This window comes from Cebus imitator, unplaced genomic scaffold (genome assembly GCF_001604975.1).
Source record: "Cebus imitator isolate Cc_AM_T3 unplaced genomic scaffold, Cebus_imitator-1.0 Scaffold754, whole genome shotgun sequence".
Lineage (NCBI taxonomy): Eukaryota > Metazoa > Chordata > Mammalia > Primates > Cebidae > Cebus > Cebus imitator.
The window spans coordinates 475,395-491,225 of NW_016108069.1; the positions used below are offsets into that span (position 1 = coordinate 475,395).

General features: G+C 49.6%; 1 protein-coding gene across 6 annotated transcripts in view; it reads left to right on the forward strand.

Annotated features, from left to right (window-relative positions):
- Nucleotides 1–15,825, forward strand: part of LOC108296931 (RUN and FYVE domain-containing protein 1-like) — a 33,353-nt gene extending 17,528 nt beyond the window's left edge. For 2 of the 6 annotated variants that reach the window (XM_037735214.1, XM_017519507.2), the window contains 8 exons: nucleotides 919–1,042; nucleotides 6,127–6,151; nucleotides 7,162–7,226; nucleotides 10,118–10,142; nucleotides 11,693–11,761; nucleotides 13,509–13,558; nucleotides 13,947–14,017; nucleotides 14,104–15,825. In XM_037735214.1, the coding sequence (XP_037591142.1) occupies nucleotides 919–1,042; nucleotides 6,127–6,151; nucleotides 7,162–7,226; nucleotides 10,118–10,142; nucleotides 11,693–11,761; nucleotides 13,509–13,558; nucleotides 13,947–14,017; nucleotides 14,104–14,257 (583 nt within the window). In that variant the 3' untranslated portion in view covers nucleotides 14,258–15,825. Of the gene's footprint in view, nucleotides 1–918; nucleotides 1,043–3,858; nucleotides 4,486–6,126; nucleotides 6,152–7,161; nucleotides 7,227–7,688; nucleotides 7,714–9,591; nucleotides 10,093–10,117; nucleotides 10,143–11,692; nucleotides 11,762–13,508; nucleotides 13,559–13,946; nucleotides 14,018–14,103 lie in introns of those variants that run through there. The other 4 variants (XM_017519509.2, XM_017519508.2, XM_037735215.1 and 1 more) reach the window with 4 other exon arrangements.
- The last annotated feature ends 6 nt before the right edge of the window (nucleotides 15,826–15,831 follow it).

A 15,831-nucleotide genomic window follows, 5' to 3' on the forward strand; every position in this document is an offset into this window, starting at 1 on the left:
GAGTTTCACTCTTGTTACCCAGCCTGGAGTGCAGTAGAACGATCTCAGCTCACTGTAACCTCCACCTCCTGGATTCAAGCAATTCTCCTGTCTCAGCCTCCTGAGTAGCTCTGATTACAGGTGCATGCCACCACGCCTGGCTGATTTTTGTATTTTTAGTAGAGACGGGATTTCGTTACATTGGTCAGGCTGGCCTCAAACTCCTGACCTCAGGTGATCTGCCCGCATCAGCCTCCCAAAGTGTTAGGATTACAGGCGTGAGCCATTGCACCCAGCCACTAATGAGGTAATTCTTGAGATAAAAGTTCTTATACATACACACACACACACACACACACACACACACACACACACACACAGTGGCCTGGATGCCACTGGATTTGGTACATTAGCAAATCATTGCTGACCAGAGCAGTAATAGACAGGGGATGGACCCCTACTGCAAATGGCCGAGATAACTGGGCAATAAGGAAGTAAAAGCAGCAGATGTTGCTAGTGGGATGCAAGAAAGAGTTTTATGCTTGGATGTGGGATCCCATTTCTTGTTTATATGAGCATATAAACAAGAAGTAGTAGTTCGTATCAACACAGAAGAGGAGCCAGTGGAGACACAGGAAAGGAGAATGACAGGAGTACAGCGGCCAAGAGGAGATGAGAAGAACCGGGGTCCAGGGTCTGCATGGAGGAGTTAACCTTAGACGGGGAGGGGAGAGCCCATTCTAAGCCACGGAAGGAGAAGAGAGGACAGAGAAGAAAAAGTGGCCCTTGAAGCAGTGAAGGGAAAGAAAGGGAGGGAGGAAACCCACAGTAGTATCTCCTTTCTCCAGGGTACAGTTGAAATGGCAGTGGAGGGTGGGGAAGGAATGGTGATGGCGAAGCTGTTTCTGAGCATCGCTCTGGCCTGTCTGTCTCTTTTAGTGAGTTCTATGAGCCTGAGGCTTTAATGATGGAGGAAGAAGGGATGGTGATTGTCGGTCTGCTGGTGGGACTCAATGTTCTCGATGCCAATCTCTGCCTAAAAGGAGAAGACTTGGATTCTCAGGTAAAGTGAAATTTTGGTTCTAGATGAAACACCTTCATTAGTCCAGGGACTTTACAAAGTATCTGCAGACAGGTACTAAACCTAAAGAAGGGCCAATGGCAAAGAGCCCTCTGGTAAAGGACCGGCCAGGGGCAGTTGGGGAAGCAGCTGGGGAAGGTCTTGGAAGGGTGAAGAAGTTACATAGCCAGAAGTACACCTGGAAAGTTCAGCAGGTTGGGGAATAGGCAGACAGCTCTCCAAGGCTGGAGCAGAGGATGCTCCGTGGGTGAGGTGAAAGTGGAAGCTGGGCCCGGTTTTTAGGCCATCAATGCCATGCTGAAGGGTGTAGCTTTTATCCCCTGAGCTTTGAGAAGCTGTTGGAAGTTTTTTTTGTTTTTGTTTTTTTTGATAGAGACAGAGTTTCTCCATGTTGGTCAGTCTGGTCTTGAACTCCCGACTGCAGGTGATCCGCCCGCCTCGGCCTCCAAAAGTGCTGGGATTACAGGCGAGATCCACCACGCCCGGCCACTGTTGGAAGATTTTAAGAAGTAAACGGAAATGATCATGCCTGGATTTGAGAAAGCTCAGTCTAGCAGCCATTCAGGTCATGAGTTAGAAGTGGCCAAGAATAGATACAGCAAAAGCTTTGAGGAGACTAGTCTAGAAGTCCCACAAGGTTGGATGGGGAGTAGGAAGATAGAGTCGGCTGGGCGCTCCGGCTCACGCCTGTAATCCCAGCACTTTGGGAGGCCGAGGTGGGCGGATCACGAGGTCAAGAGATCGAGACCATCCTGGCCAACATGGGGAAACCCCATCTCTACTAAAAATACAAAAAATAGCTACATTTGTCTCAATTGCGTTGACTTCTCAGGAAAGCTCCCAGAGGGCAGAAGCAGGGAGTTGAAACTTAACCAGCTCCAGGCTTGACAGTGAGAGGCCTGCCCCTCACCCCTCCTGACTGCCTAAGCCACTGCTGACTGTTGACCTTCAGTCTCCCAGGAGAATGAAGAGGGAAGGGGTGGGCCTGAATAGCCCCCTCCCCACACCTCCCAGGGGCCACTCTGGCCAGACCCTGGCTGACGCTAGACAGGCTGACTGCCTGGCTGGGGTCTGTGACCCCCTCAGGGCCCATCTGCCCTGTCACCAGCCTCTCTCCCGTCAGGTCAGCTGGAGGAGCTGAGGCCATGAGGCCCAAGCGGCCAGTGCACAGTGCTTAGGTGGCACAGAAAGTCAGGAGACCCCAGACCCAAATAGTCTGGGCTTCCCATCTACACAGGTGACAGGACGCACCCACGGGTGACAGCATGCACCTGTGTGGTGTGTGGGGCTTGTGGCCAAACATGAGACTAGCCTGCCAGAGCCCACACCTGTCTTCTGTGTCCTGGCTCAACCATAGACTTCCAGCTCTCCCTAGGGAACCCCCAGCCTTCTCGGGGCTGGAGGGAGAGAGCGCAGGACCCCAGCGCCCCCTTTGCTACAGAGGATCAGTCCTCTGACCTTGTAATGACACATTTGGAGTGGTGGGTTGATTCATGCCTGTGCCCACCCAAGCTCCTGGGGCTTTGCTCACATGAGGCGGCCCCAGCCTGAGGGCACTGCTGGCCAGAGATGGGTTAGTGTGCGACGGGGCCTGTGTGGACTTGATCAGCTTCTTACAAATGCACTTTTTATTTATTATTATTATATTTTAAGTTCTGGGGTACATGTGCAGACCTTGCAGGATTGTTACATAGGTATACACATGTCATGGTGCTTTGCTGCCTCCATACCCCTGTCACCTACGTTAAGTATTTCTCCTAATGTTATACCTCCTCAAGCTCCCCACCCCCTGCCACCCCTACTCTAGCCTCCCAGCCCCCAACAGACTCCAGTGTGTGATGTTCCCCTCCCTGTGACCATATGTTCTCATGGTTTTATACCCACTTATGAGTGAGAACATGTGGTGTTTGGTTTTCTGTTCTTGTGTCAGTTTACTGAGAATGATGGTTTCTAGCTTCATCCATGTTCCTGCAAAGGACATGAACTCATCCTTTTTTATGGCTGCATAGTATTCCATTGTGTGTATGTATTACATTTTCTTTATCCAGTCTATCCTTGATGGGCATTTGGATTGATTCCAAGTCTTTGCTATTGTAAACAGTGCCACAGTGAACATACGTGTGCATGTATCTTTATAATCGAATGATTTATAATCCTTTGGATACATACCCAGTAATGGGATTGCTGGGTCAAATGGAATTTCTATTTCTAGATCCTTGTGGAATCACTACAGTGTTTTCCACAATGGTGGCACTAATTTTCACTCCCATCAGCGTGTAAAAGTGTTCCTATTTCTCCACATCCTCTCCAGCATCTGTGGTCTCCAGATTTTTTAATGATCGCCATTCTAATTGGCAGGAGATGGTATCTCAATGTGGTTTTGATTTGCATTTCTCTAATGACCAGTGAGCTGTTCCTGGAGCTCCTGTTTGAGGCTGTGCCTGAGGTGTGTGTGCTACCGAACCGGAGCCTTTCTAAGCCTTGTGGTTATTATGTTCTTAAATAAAACAGAATATGTCCCCGATTATTTTCTGCTCTGGACCAGGAGCTGAGGAATGAACCCATCATGGCACCAAAACCCTCTGAGCCCTGCAAGTGTGCTTCACATTAATGACCACGCCAGATTCCACTGTAAAATGTAGCTGTCCCCACCCTGGGTTAGGTGACCACTAAGACCGTCCTGTGATGACAGCGTGTAAAATCTCTACAGGCCATCACACTTCCACATGCACACATAGGTGCTGGAACTCCCTGGCAGGGTGTTGAGTTATGCCAGGGCTGTCTGCCAAGTGCACAATAGTAGCCATCGCATCAATGTTTCACCCATTCTTGAGTTCACATTTGCCTCTTCAGTTTAGGGGCCCAAGAGCTTGAAAAATTCATCTCCACAGCATCTCTAACTGAGGAGTGGGGACATGAAACTTACCTTTAGGTAAGCTGCCACGGAGGATGAAAGGGCTGATTGATGTGAAGTGTGCAATGGTGACGCATTTTGTGTTTAGAACAGTAATCCTTGTGTTGGGCTTTGCACATGGAAATGTCCTTTCTGGGGAAATGCACGCAGGCTCCCAAAGACACTTATGATCACTTTACATGAACACAAGTGCACAGCATGACTCCAGGACAGGGTCTCCTCACAGAAGGAGGCCTGGTAAATATCCTCTTTTTTGTAAAAAGGTTACTGTATCACTTAACTTTCCTAAATATACCTATGCTCCTACCAGTTAACATCCATTTTATTGGACTTTAAATCATGATGGTGAGCTATACACGATATTTATTATTTTAATCCTTAGTTGCACACTTCAGGAGCACATGGGACAACAACAGCAAACAGGGAGGGGAGCCCACGCACTTCTCCCAGAAACTGCATCAGAATCCACGCAGGAACCTGCATTTATGTGGGACTCAGCAGACTGCAGAGGGTGAGGAGGAAGCCTTTTCACACTCGTGCTATCTCTGTACAGGACTGTGTGAATCAGAACATCACTGGGGCACCCAAGATAGGCTTCCCAGTGCTAAGCTCTGGGATGAGAAGGAAGAAAAAGGACATAGCCCCTCACCTCACAGTGACCAACCAGGGCCAGAATCCTTCCACCCATGAATGGCAGGTCACAGACTGTGAGACTGATGATTCCAAGCCTATCTCAGAGAAGCCAGCAAAGTGATGTCTTATGAGTCAGAAGGGAGATGTGTGAGGAATACCTGGGCTCTGGGGCAGCCCCTCCCTTTGCTGAGCTCACCCTGCACTGGAACTGGCTCCCCTCCCACCTCTGCTGCAACTAATGTGATGCAGCTGCCCTGGCCAGGGGCTGTGAGGCTCCTCCAGTTAAATGGGATTCTGGGATAGACCAAACTTGACCAACAGCATCTACACAAGGACCAGCTGTCAGGCAACTTCCAGAAGCTGGTGAAAAGTAAATACCGTTCTCTGTCCCAGCCACAGGGAGAGCAGGCCTGGGGACAGTGCTATGTCTGACCTGACCCTGATGTCCACCCCTGCTCATCATATCCCCCTTGATTAAGTCAGATATTTTGGGAACTCCCTCCTGTTCTTTGCCTCTCACTAATTTCTGATTGTGTTATTGACATCAACACAGAAAGATGGAGGAGACAAACGAAAAAGTAGCTCCTCTCTCCAGGCTCTTAGAACGGTGGCCGGGCAGTGCTCACGCCAGCCCTGAAGTCCAAGCTCTGCTCCTTCCACATCAAATGGGGCCCGAACATACTGGCTGCATCCAGGGCATGACATTGAACTGGCTCTCCTGGCCTTTCAACCTTGGCTTACCCCCATGGCATGGATGTCCTCATGACTTCTTCCTGCTCTTCTAAATTATGTTTAGAGTCTGTGCCCTGCTCTCTCATGGAGCACACTGTGCAGCTGGCCATGAACTTATAGAACCCCAATGTTGGTAACACTGATTTGTAACTTTAATCACACACAGTAGAAGGCCACCTCAGTTTCACAGAAAAACTATACTGTACAGATTAAAGATGACTAGGGGAATTTGGTTATGAGGACATGCTTTTGGGGGGAAACAAGGGAAATTTTAAAATCACATGGCCTCATTATATTGAAAAGTAGGGAAAGTATTGTCACCTACTTATTGTCAGCTCCCTTTGCTGAGCTCACCCTGCACTGGAACTGGCTCCCCTCCCACCTCTGCTGCAACTAGTGTGACGCAGCTGCCCTGGCCTGGGGCTGTGAGGCATCCTCCAGTTAAACGGGATTCTGGGATAGACCAAACTTGACCAACAGCATCTACACAGCTGAGAGAAGTGAAATGAGAGGGCATTTTATTCTTCTTTATTAAGTGACAGGGCATTTTCCTCATGGGAAATGCATATTTTTTGAAAATCATGGTGACTCTGCAAACAAAATCATTTTGAAAATCTTCACAAAACTCTTGTGCCTTTCCACAAGTGTCCTTTAGGCTTTATTTTCAGGCCATGGCCTCAACACTGTTTCCTGTCTGGGTTTTTAATGTCACCATGTAAACAAAAGACCTGTGCACACAGGACACAGCATGGTCTGATGCTCACAGTGTTTTCCTTTCTCTTTGCAGAGGGACTCAGTGCTTCGGGCAAGGGGTACGTACTCTGGGGTCACCCCTTTGCTAAGGAAATATCTTAGTGTTGAGAAAGGTGAAACTTTTCTCCCTGCTTTTGTTGGAGAGCCACCTACTTTGAGGTTCCTGCTGGAAATGAGGTTTGGACAATTTGGTGTAACAAAAATGAAAAGTTTAGTCAACAGTTGTGGCCATCCACTCTAGTTCCCAGAAGCAGTGATGTCATTTAAATAGAAAAGGGGTACATCGGGGTGGGGAGGCATGGAGGAGAGAGTCCGTGTAGAGTGATGGGGAACATCTATGAGAGTGTGTGTGTGAATTTCTCTAAAAAGGATGTTCCCTTGTTCAAAGCACAACATTAGAATCAATGTTCTAGAAACAAAACTCCAACCCCACTGGACACATCACATCAGTCAACACTCACACTTTGCCACAGCTATACCGGGAGGGTAGTTTAATATGCTGAGTCCTGAGATTGGAGAGGATGGAGAGATGAATTATCCAGGCTGTCAATTTCCTGAATGAGAAAGGCAAAGTGATCTCAGGAATGGGTGGTGAAGACTGGAAGGATGGGCTGAAACTCTGCATTAATCAGACAGCCCTGTTGGAAGTTCTCACCACACCAGGAAGCATGTGTATGTGCATATAAAAATAAAATATAGCCTTAAAAAATGGTTAGTGAATAAATAGAATATTTTGATAAGAATGCAGTCTTCTTTTTGAAGAAAGGCTGCTTGCTATTTTATAGAAAACCTCTAAAAGGGAAGATATTCACAGGAGCACCAGAGGTGTATTCTAGGGAGGAAATGAGGTGGGAAGGACTCAGGAAGAGAGGGCAGGTGAGCTCAGGTCAGATTAGGAGGCACGAACCCTGAAGAGGCTGCAGGGACACACACCCTGTCCTGGGTGGGGTGCCCTGATTGAGATGGGCTATTTCATGTTGATGAGGTGACCTGGGGATAGAAAATCCCTCTTCCCTGCTCCTCCCCTGTACCTGTTGATGGTCAGTGTGTGTCCTCCGACTTCCCACAGAATACACCCCGAAGGAAGCCTTCTTGTACCAATCCTCAGATGAGGAGGAGCCACCACAGTGGAAGGTCAGTCCACCTGGTTTTGTTGGAGAAAAGGTTTCTTAGCTTTATCCTTTTGAATTTCAGTAACGTAGGAGAATCTGACCCTATGTATGATAGGTGATTTATGCAGTGTCCTTGGTGGGGAGAATTCTGAGTCAGAGTCTCTTCCCCACTGAGGCTTGATTTAAGACAGGAGGAGAAAATGGCAGCACCAGCCACGCACTGAGGGGCAGTGAGCTTCCTCCTCAGCAGCTTGATTCTGTTCTCGGGGCAAAATCACTTCATTGCCAATCCACAGGACCTTGAGAGGGAATATCCTGCAAGATCGACTTTAGCATGAGTCAGTTGTCCTGTTCTTCTGTGTTCCTTTGACTTGAACACTCTTTCCCATCTGGTCTTCTAATGTTAACAAGTGAAGAAAAGACTTTTACACAAAAGCCTCAGGATGGTCTGAAGCTCACGGTGTTTTTCTTTCCCTCCATGCAGGCAGAGGAACCCACCAAGGAATAAGGTGTGTATTCTGGAAGCGCTCCTTGGCTAAGGAAAGATCTTCAGTGTGGCAACAGGTGGCACTTACTCTCCTGCTTTTGCTGGAGGGCTGCTTTGGTTTGAGCTTCCTGACAGAAAGGAGATAGGGGCAGTTTGGTTTTAAAAACACTCAGTCCATCTAGCAAAAAACCATGACCTTCCCCTTGAGTCCCCGGAGGCAGAATTGCCACGTAGATGGAATAGGGTGGTGTGCATCAGGGCGATACCGTGTGGAGGGGACAGCCGTGTGGAGTGATTGGGAATGACTTTGGCACTGTATGTGTGTTTACCCAGAAAATTCAGAAAAATTTTCTAAAACATTGAATCGCTACTGCACATTTCACATAAATGAACTCATTCATCTTCCACCACAGCTGTACCTGAAGATAAATGTTGTATCCTCACTCCTCACATAGAGATGATGCAGAGATGAATTTCCCAGGCTCTCAATCTCCCAAACGGAAGACACAAATGGGAACTCAGGAACGGGAAAAAAATCGATGCAGTGGTTTACTACTGTGCATTCACCAGGCGGCCCTGGTATAACTCGTCATTATGCCAGGCAGCTCTGGCATCTGTTTATGCATGTGGAAGGAGAAGAGCCTTGAAAGGTCCCAAGGACTGTCTGTCATTTTAGGGAGTTCTCAAAGGCTGCCTGACGCAGAGTATAATAGGTACCTGTTACGCTGGACTTTTCTATGTGCATTTGTTAATGTGAAACACACAGAAGCGAGCTCAAGGGTGGTTTGCAATAGTGGTGGCATTATTTCTCAGCTCGTGGTCTAAAGCAGAGAAATAATCAGGGACATACTGTATTGTGTTTAATAACCCGATTTTCACAAGCATTCGACATGCTCATGTGGGCTGGGTACATGGCTTATATGCCTGTAATCCTAGCACTTTGAGAGGCCGAGGCAAGTGGATTGCTTGAGTCCAGGAGTTGGAGATCAGCCTAGGCAACCTGGTGAAAGTTCGTATTGACTAAACATACAAGAAGTTACCTGGGTGTGGTGGTGCACCTGTTGTGCCAGCTACCTGGATGGCAGAGTGGGGAAGATCACTTGATCCCTCGAGGTGCAGGTTCCAGTCAGCAGAGATCATGTCACACCACTCCAGCTTAGGTAACAAAGGCCATCTGCCAAATGAAAAAAAAAAAAAAGCAATAAGTGGAAAAATGCTTTAGTTTAGTCGTAAACACAGTCAAACACAGCGCTGACTGTGATCTCAAGGAACCACTTGGGTGTTGGGCTCCCTCCCACCTTCCCTGCGGGAACCTCCTGCACAGCTGGGATGGAGAGGGTCAGAGCCCCACCTGCTGCCCCCATGATGGGCTGTTCCAGTGTCAGAGCCAGTGTGAGTGTGAGCAGCAAAGGACTCCTGACACACGCAGACATTGCGTTGAGAAGGTCGAGTATAAGGTCAGATAGCACTTGCTAAATAGGGGCTACATTTAAAAAAGGGGATACCTAAGTATTTTCAAAAATGTATTGTCCTCAACACAAAAGATGAGTGAATATACTGTATATTTTGTCTAGAATGAGATGTCTCAGAAGAAAGGTTGCTTTTTACCAAGTATAACATATCACAGAATGACTGATATAACCAGAAGCACCTGAGGTGGATTCTAAGGAGAAAGAGAGTTTGGAAAGCCTCAGGAAGGGAGGGCAAGTGAGCTCAGGTCAGATGAGGAGGCAGGAGCCCTGAAGAGTCTGCAGGGACACACAGCCTGCCCTGGGTGGTGTGCCCTGTTTGAGATGGGCTATTTCTCATTGATGAGGTGACCTGGGGTTAGAAAACCTCTCTTCCCTGCTCCTCCCCTGCACCTGCTGATGGTCACTCTGTGTCCTCCTACTTCCCACAGAATATACCCTGGTGGAACCGTTCTCGTACCAATCCTCAGATGAGGAGGAGCCACCACAGTGGAAGGTCAGTCCACCTGGTTTGGTTGGACAAAAGGTTTCTTAACTTTATCCTTTTGAATTTCAGTGAGGTAGGAGAATCTGACCCTGTGTATCATAGGTGATTTATACAGTGTCGGTGGAAGGAATTCTGAGTAAGAGTCTGTTCCCCACTGAGGATTGATTTAAGTCAGGAGGAGAAAATGGCAGCAGCAGCCACGCACTGAGTGGCAGCCGCCTTTTTCCTCAGTTGCTTGATTGTCTTTTTGGAGCAAAATTACTTAACTGCCAAGTCACATAAACTTGGAGGAAACATCCTCCAAGAAAAACTTACGTTTTTCACATGAGTCTTTTTGTCCTGTTTCCATTATGAGTTACTTTGCCTTTTTCCAATATGCTTTTCTAATGTCAGTAAGTGGACATGACATCTTTGTACACAGGACCCAGCATGGTCTGTTGCTAACAGCAATATGTTTCCATTTCTTACAGGTGGCCTCAGGAGTCTTAGAGAATGGTACGTATTGGGGCCCTCCTCAGTGTGGATAAATATTTCAAATGATGAGGAATGTGGCACTGTCTCACTCACTTTTTTGTAGACAGAAAGCCTGAATTAAGCTTCCTGTTGTCAATGAGAGGAATATTTTTTTTCAGATAAGGAGCTACAGCCACATTCTTCAGTCCCTGGGAGCAGCTCTGTGTTCTGTATGTGGGATGGAGTTGTGTGCACAGGGCTGGCGTGCATCTGTGTGAATGCATATGCTGTGGTGCTCAGTGTGCCTTGGTGTGTGGGTGGAAGTTATCACTGAAAGTGTAATCTTGGCTGGGCGTGGTGGGTATGCCTGTAATCCCAGCACTTTGGGAGCACCAGGCGGGTGGATCACGAGGTTAGGGGTTTGAGAGCATCCTGGTCAACACAGTGAAACCTGCCTCCACAAAAAAATACCAAAAATTAGCTGAGTGTGGTGGTGAGTGCCTGTAATCTCAGCTACTTGGGAGGCTGAGGCAGGAGAATAGCTTGAACCCAGGAGGTGGAGGTTGCAGTGAACCAAGATTGGGCCACTGTACTCCAGGCTGGGTGACGGTGCCAGACTCGGTCTCAAAAAAAAAAGAAAGAAAGAAAGAAAGCATAATTTTACAAAGAATGCAGTTGATTCCATGCCAAGGACACTTTAGTTAACCTAAAGAAAATCCTGTCAACACCCGGGAAAATGTTCACTGGGTAGTAATGGAGCAAAACTCTTTCCAGTATCTCTGCTAATTCATTTGTTTTCATTGGGAATCCGCTTCTAAACCTCATTTTCTAATAAACTTCATCTGGTAGCAGGCCTTCCTATTTCCTCCTGCCATTGGAGTGGTCATGACACCTCAGTGTTTCCAGTTCCCTCCTTCACAAGCCTTTTTTACTAAAGTCCTCAGAATTGATCCTCCACCGCCCATCTATGCGTCGCTGTAACGGGACCCTAGGGAAAGCCCCTTGCCCCACTGCGTTAATTAGCAGGTGTGCCTGCGGTTGTCAGCACATGAATAAAGGGGCCCTGCCAGGTTTTGCCTGAGCTGTGGGACAATTGGGTGGAAGGGTCCTTGGCAGGCATCTATGCTTATTTATATTTAATTTAAATTAATTTCAAGAAATAAAAGTAAAAAATTCAGAACCTCCTCTCGTGCCATGCTTCAAGTACCCAGTATCCCAATGCTCACACTGCAGAGAGCAATGCCATCCTATCAGAATGTTCTCTGGGCCAGCTGTCATGAGCCTGTCCCAGGTTCTGTTCACTGCACTCACCTAACTCAACACGTGTGCCACTATGTTCGAAATTCAGGGTTCTCAGAGTAGAGCTGACAGCCATAATGGGCCAGTGGAGGTGAATGGGTGAAGGGGGATTTTTTTCAGGTTTTCTGTCTCATCTGAAGGCTCCCAGCTGAGTCCACAGAGCCCAGGGAGAGTCTGAGATCACAGAAGATGGAGCAGGGCACCTGGTGTCACCCAGTGTGGCTGTGCGTGGAGCAGGAGTGCTGTTCCAGTCACTCTGAAGTCACCCTTCTCTGATGTTTGTGTCTCTGTAGGTAGCTCTGAGGACAGCTTTCCTGAAACCAGTGATGACAAAGACTCTGCCAGTAGCGGAGACACTCCAGGTGGGGCTGGGACACAGGGTTCTTGGGGGCAGCTGGGTTACACCTGTGGTTTCTGCGCCTCGGCTGGGAGCTTCGAAGTCAGTGAATATAAAAGGAAGTAGGTGTAGAGGTGCAGTTTGTTCTTTCTGCATGTTAATGAGAAATGGAAGGAGTTTTGTTTCCATGGGTGTCATGTGTGCTCTGCCCCTCCCCATGATTCCTTCCCTGATGAGCAAGATGACCTTTTCCAGAAGGCCAGATCTCTCCTGCCTGTGCCACAGCAAACACCAAAGCCCTGGGTTTTGTGTGTGTGTGTGTTGGGGGAGTGAGTAGTGTCCTTTGTGAATGGAGAACAGGAGATGAGTATGCGAGTGTGGCATTGAGTCTGTACGGGCAGTGAGGTGGGACACAGCCCCTCACAGCTGCTGTGTGACCCAGGACACAAAGTCCTTCATGCGTGTGCCAGGAGGTGGCAGGAGCCCACCCTCTCCCTCTGCACTCTGGGGACCTGCAGCAGCACCTTCCTGTCCAGCCCTCAGCATCTGCACCTGGTCACAGGGCACTCCCTGGGTCTCCTGAGGTAGAAAATCCTCCTCTGGAATTACTGTGTGCCCACATCCTAGAGACCCAAGGGGGTATCCCTTGCTTGAGCACGGCTTTGGCCTCCACTTCTCACTCAGTCCCAAATCCTTGAGCTAGGAATGGAAGCTGAATTGGTTTTGAGAATTCAGTGTCCAGATGTCACCAAGGCCCTCTGTGGCCAGTAGGAATACTACAGTATGTGTGTGGAGTGGCTGTGTGTTGCTGCAGGCTCACACCCTCCTTATAACCTGGTTCCTGGAATCCACTGGGCCCAGGATGGAGCCGCAGGGCAGCTAGCACAGGGGTCACTTGTCTTGTCACACCCTCTGCTCTGGCCTGACAGCCTTGTCCTGAGCCCCACGCTGCAGTCAGGCCCAGCCTGTTTCCTGTGTCAGGCCTGCCAGGCGCCCTCCCACCCAGTCCTCCCACAGCTCAGGCAAAACCTGGCAGGGCCCGTTCATTCACGTGCTGACAACTGCAGCCTCACCTGAGGATTAAGGCAGTGGGACAAGGGGCTTTCCCTAGAGTCCCATTATAGCGTTTCTAAGCTTTCAGAAGCTTGTGGGATTCTTGTGAGTGTTGAGTATTTTCCAGGTCCCTAAGGTCATCCCAGGCATACAACAGTCACTCAATCTGTGACATCAGTTGTCTTCGTGTCCCACAGGCCTCAACTGAGCCCCAGGCCTGTGGCAGGTGCTGACCACCTAGGGTGCGACCCATGGGTTTATGGAGGGCCTGGCAGTGCAGCCCTGCCCTTCCCTCTTGTGTTTTTTTATTGGAGAGCAGTGGGATTGGTGGTCAACAGGGAGAAAAGACGTGGGATTCATCAGAAGAGCAGAGACAGGCCCTAGAGGAGGAGGAGGGAGGGAATCACATACTGTGCACAACATCCTGGAGATGGCGGCCACCTCTTGGAGGAATGGGATGACACAGCCTTGGCCTTCCCTGCCTGGGCACAGTTACAGGATGTGAGGGCTGGGAAAGTGTGTGGGAAGACAGAGGCTCCTCCCTCACTGTAGGAAGTGATCCAGGCTGCGGAGTAGGCTCTGGAGATGAGCACACCGGAGCCTGTGGGGTTGGCTCCGCAGCCTCAGGACGGCAAGGACCGAGTGCCTCCTCGACTCTCACTCTCCCCTTTCCTTCCCATGGCTGCCCCATCACCGCTGCTGCTCCCAACACCCTGAAGCTGCTGGAGCAGATATGGAAGAGTCCAAGAGTGCAGACGACCATCAGCATGTAATTATCTCCTTCCTCCCCTCTCTCACCCCTGACTCATGAGCTCCTCTAGCTCTGGCCCTCTCCCTCTTCCCGTCTCTTATCATCCTCCTGAGGGACGTGGTCTCATCGTGGCAGCCAATGTTCTGGGTCTTCAGTGCCTGTAAAGTCCCTCTGCAGCCCTCCTGCCCACGGTCTTGGCCTCACCCTGACTCCTGGCCCCCAGGCTGCAGCGCTGAATCCTGTCGAGCAACTCCACAGGGTCCAGGCAGGAAGCCGGGCTGGGGTCAGAAGAGCCTGGCCCACCCTACTGGAGGGGTTCCCAGTGATGTCTGGGTCTGCTCTGGGGACCACCCCCCAAAGCTGCACTGGGGACTCTGGACATGCACAGTTGTTTTCTTCCTCTCAGATGCCAACAAGTCCTCTCCAGGCACCTGTGGAAAAGGCAATAGAGACAAAGCCTGAACGGGCAGAAGAAATGTGAGTGTGCAGGGGCGGCATGACCAGGGGAAGGCAGACAGTGCCCGTGTCCCCATGTCTGCCCCACTCTCTTGCTATCCCATCAGGGCACCCGGCGAGTTCAAGGAGGATGAGGATGCTGAGGAGCCTCACCTGACCTGTTGTGGCCTTTGTCTGTTATGCTGGAAATCCCTACAGGCAAGTGAAGGATGCCCAGAGAACATCCTCCAGGGAACACACCCTCTCCATAGCAGCCCATGAGCCTGCTGGGCTGAGCCCTCCACAGGCTGCTCTAATGAGGGAGAGGCTGAGGTGCTGGTCAGACTAACACGTGCAGGATTCCAAGGCCATGCACCGTGTTCTTGTCTGCAGTGCCACTGAATCTCATTTGAGAGGACCCAGTTCTGCCCTCCCAGCCCCGCAAAGCCCACAGGGAGCATCACCAGTTCATCATGAGCAGACATTGGGGTTGACCATGAACCCCCATGTTTCATGCCTCCTGGGAAAGTTGTGAGAGAGAGGGAGGCACCCCCGGGCTTTGCCATGCCGGCAAGCAGCCCACCCACTCAACACTGGACACCTGCGGGCACTCAGTAGGTCCTGGCATCAAGTAGGCGAAAATCCAGGATCCAGGACCCCCTGGGGTGTGCCCAGTCCCAGCAACCCCTCAGCCTCCATGGAGCCCTGGGGCCTGGGGTGGCCTCCTGGCCCCATTTCTCAAGATGAGGTTGGTGGCTTCTGTGTGTAGACAGCACTGGCTTAGGCATCAGTGGTTCTGTGTCTGTGTCCTATGCCAACAAAAGAAACCCCTGAAGACAAGTCAGGGCTGTGGTCACTTGGGAAGAGTTGAGGAGCACGATTCAGGGAGCCACTGTTTGAAATGTATTTTACTATTCAAAATTAACATATACATATGAATGTGTGTTTTATACATACATATATATATATAAAATATTATACATTATACACACACACCCTGTTTTTTATTCTTTAAAAAGTAGTGTTTTCTGTAATCCTTTTATGTTGGAATGTATTACGTGGGAAATGTGTGTTTTGCCAAAGCATAATGATTTCCTAAACGAAAATGCAGATAGGGTTGGTGGGGTGTTAGAAGGACCAAGACTTCTTAGGCAGTAACAATGACGTGCTCCAGGAAGCTGCACACATTTAACGTGCAGTTCTTCTGTCTGGACAGCATGGAGAGTCTGCGGGGAGGGGCAGGTCACCACCTTGCCCTGTGTCATCAGACCTCCTGCTCCTCCCAGGGCCCGAGGGGATGGGACTCTGCCTGTTGATCTTTGAGCCACACCCTCCCTCTGCATCTGTTTCAGTATCAGTGGTCCAGCCCCTTGAAGGTGCCTGTGTGCGTGCCTCAGTTCAGTGTCTCCTGCAAGACATTTATAGACACACTCTGTGCACAGGTAACCCCCTCACAGAGAGCAGCGCGCAGGCCTCAGAGCCCTGTGGATGGACTCTGGGGAGACCGGGAGCCCAAGGTCACCTTCCAGAGCCCAAGGAGCCCTCTGAGGCCTGCACACCCACCCCATGGAGCCCCTCCTCCCTCCACCTCTGTGCCCCCCAGTGACCCTCACACGTCTGTCTGTGTTGCATATTTTTCGAAAATCTGGAAGGGCCAAAACGCAAGACCTCACCATTGACCCAGTGACCATCTGGATCGTGAGAGTTTCTGGGATTGCACTACACTCTCTGGACTTTTGTATTCTCTCATTTGATTTTTTTTAAAAAGTATTCTTACTTCAGGCCAGGCATGGTGGCTCATGCCTGTAATCCCAGCACTTTGGGAGGCTAAGGCAGGCATATCGCTAGTCAAGAGA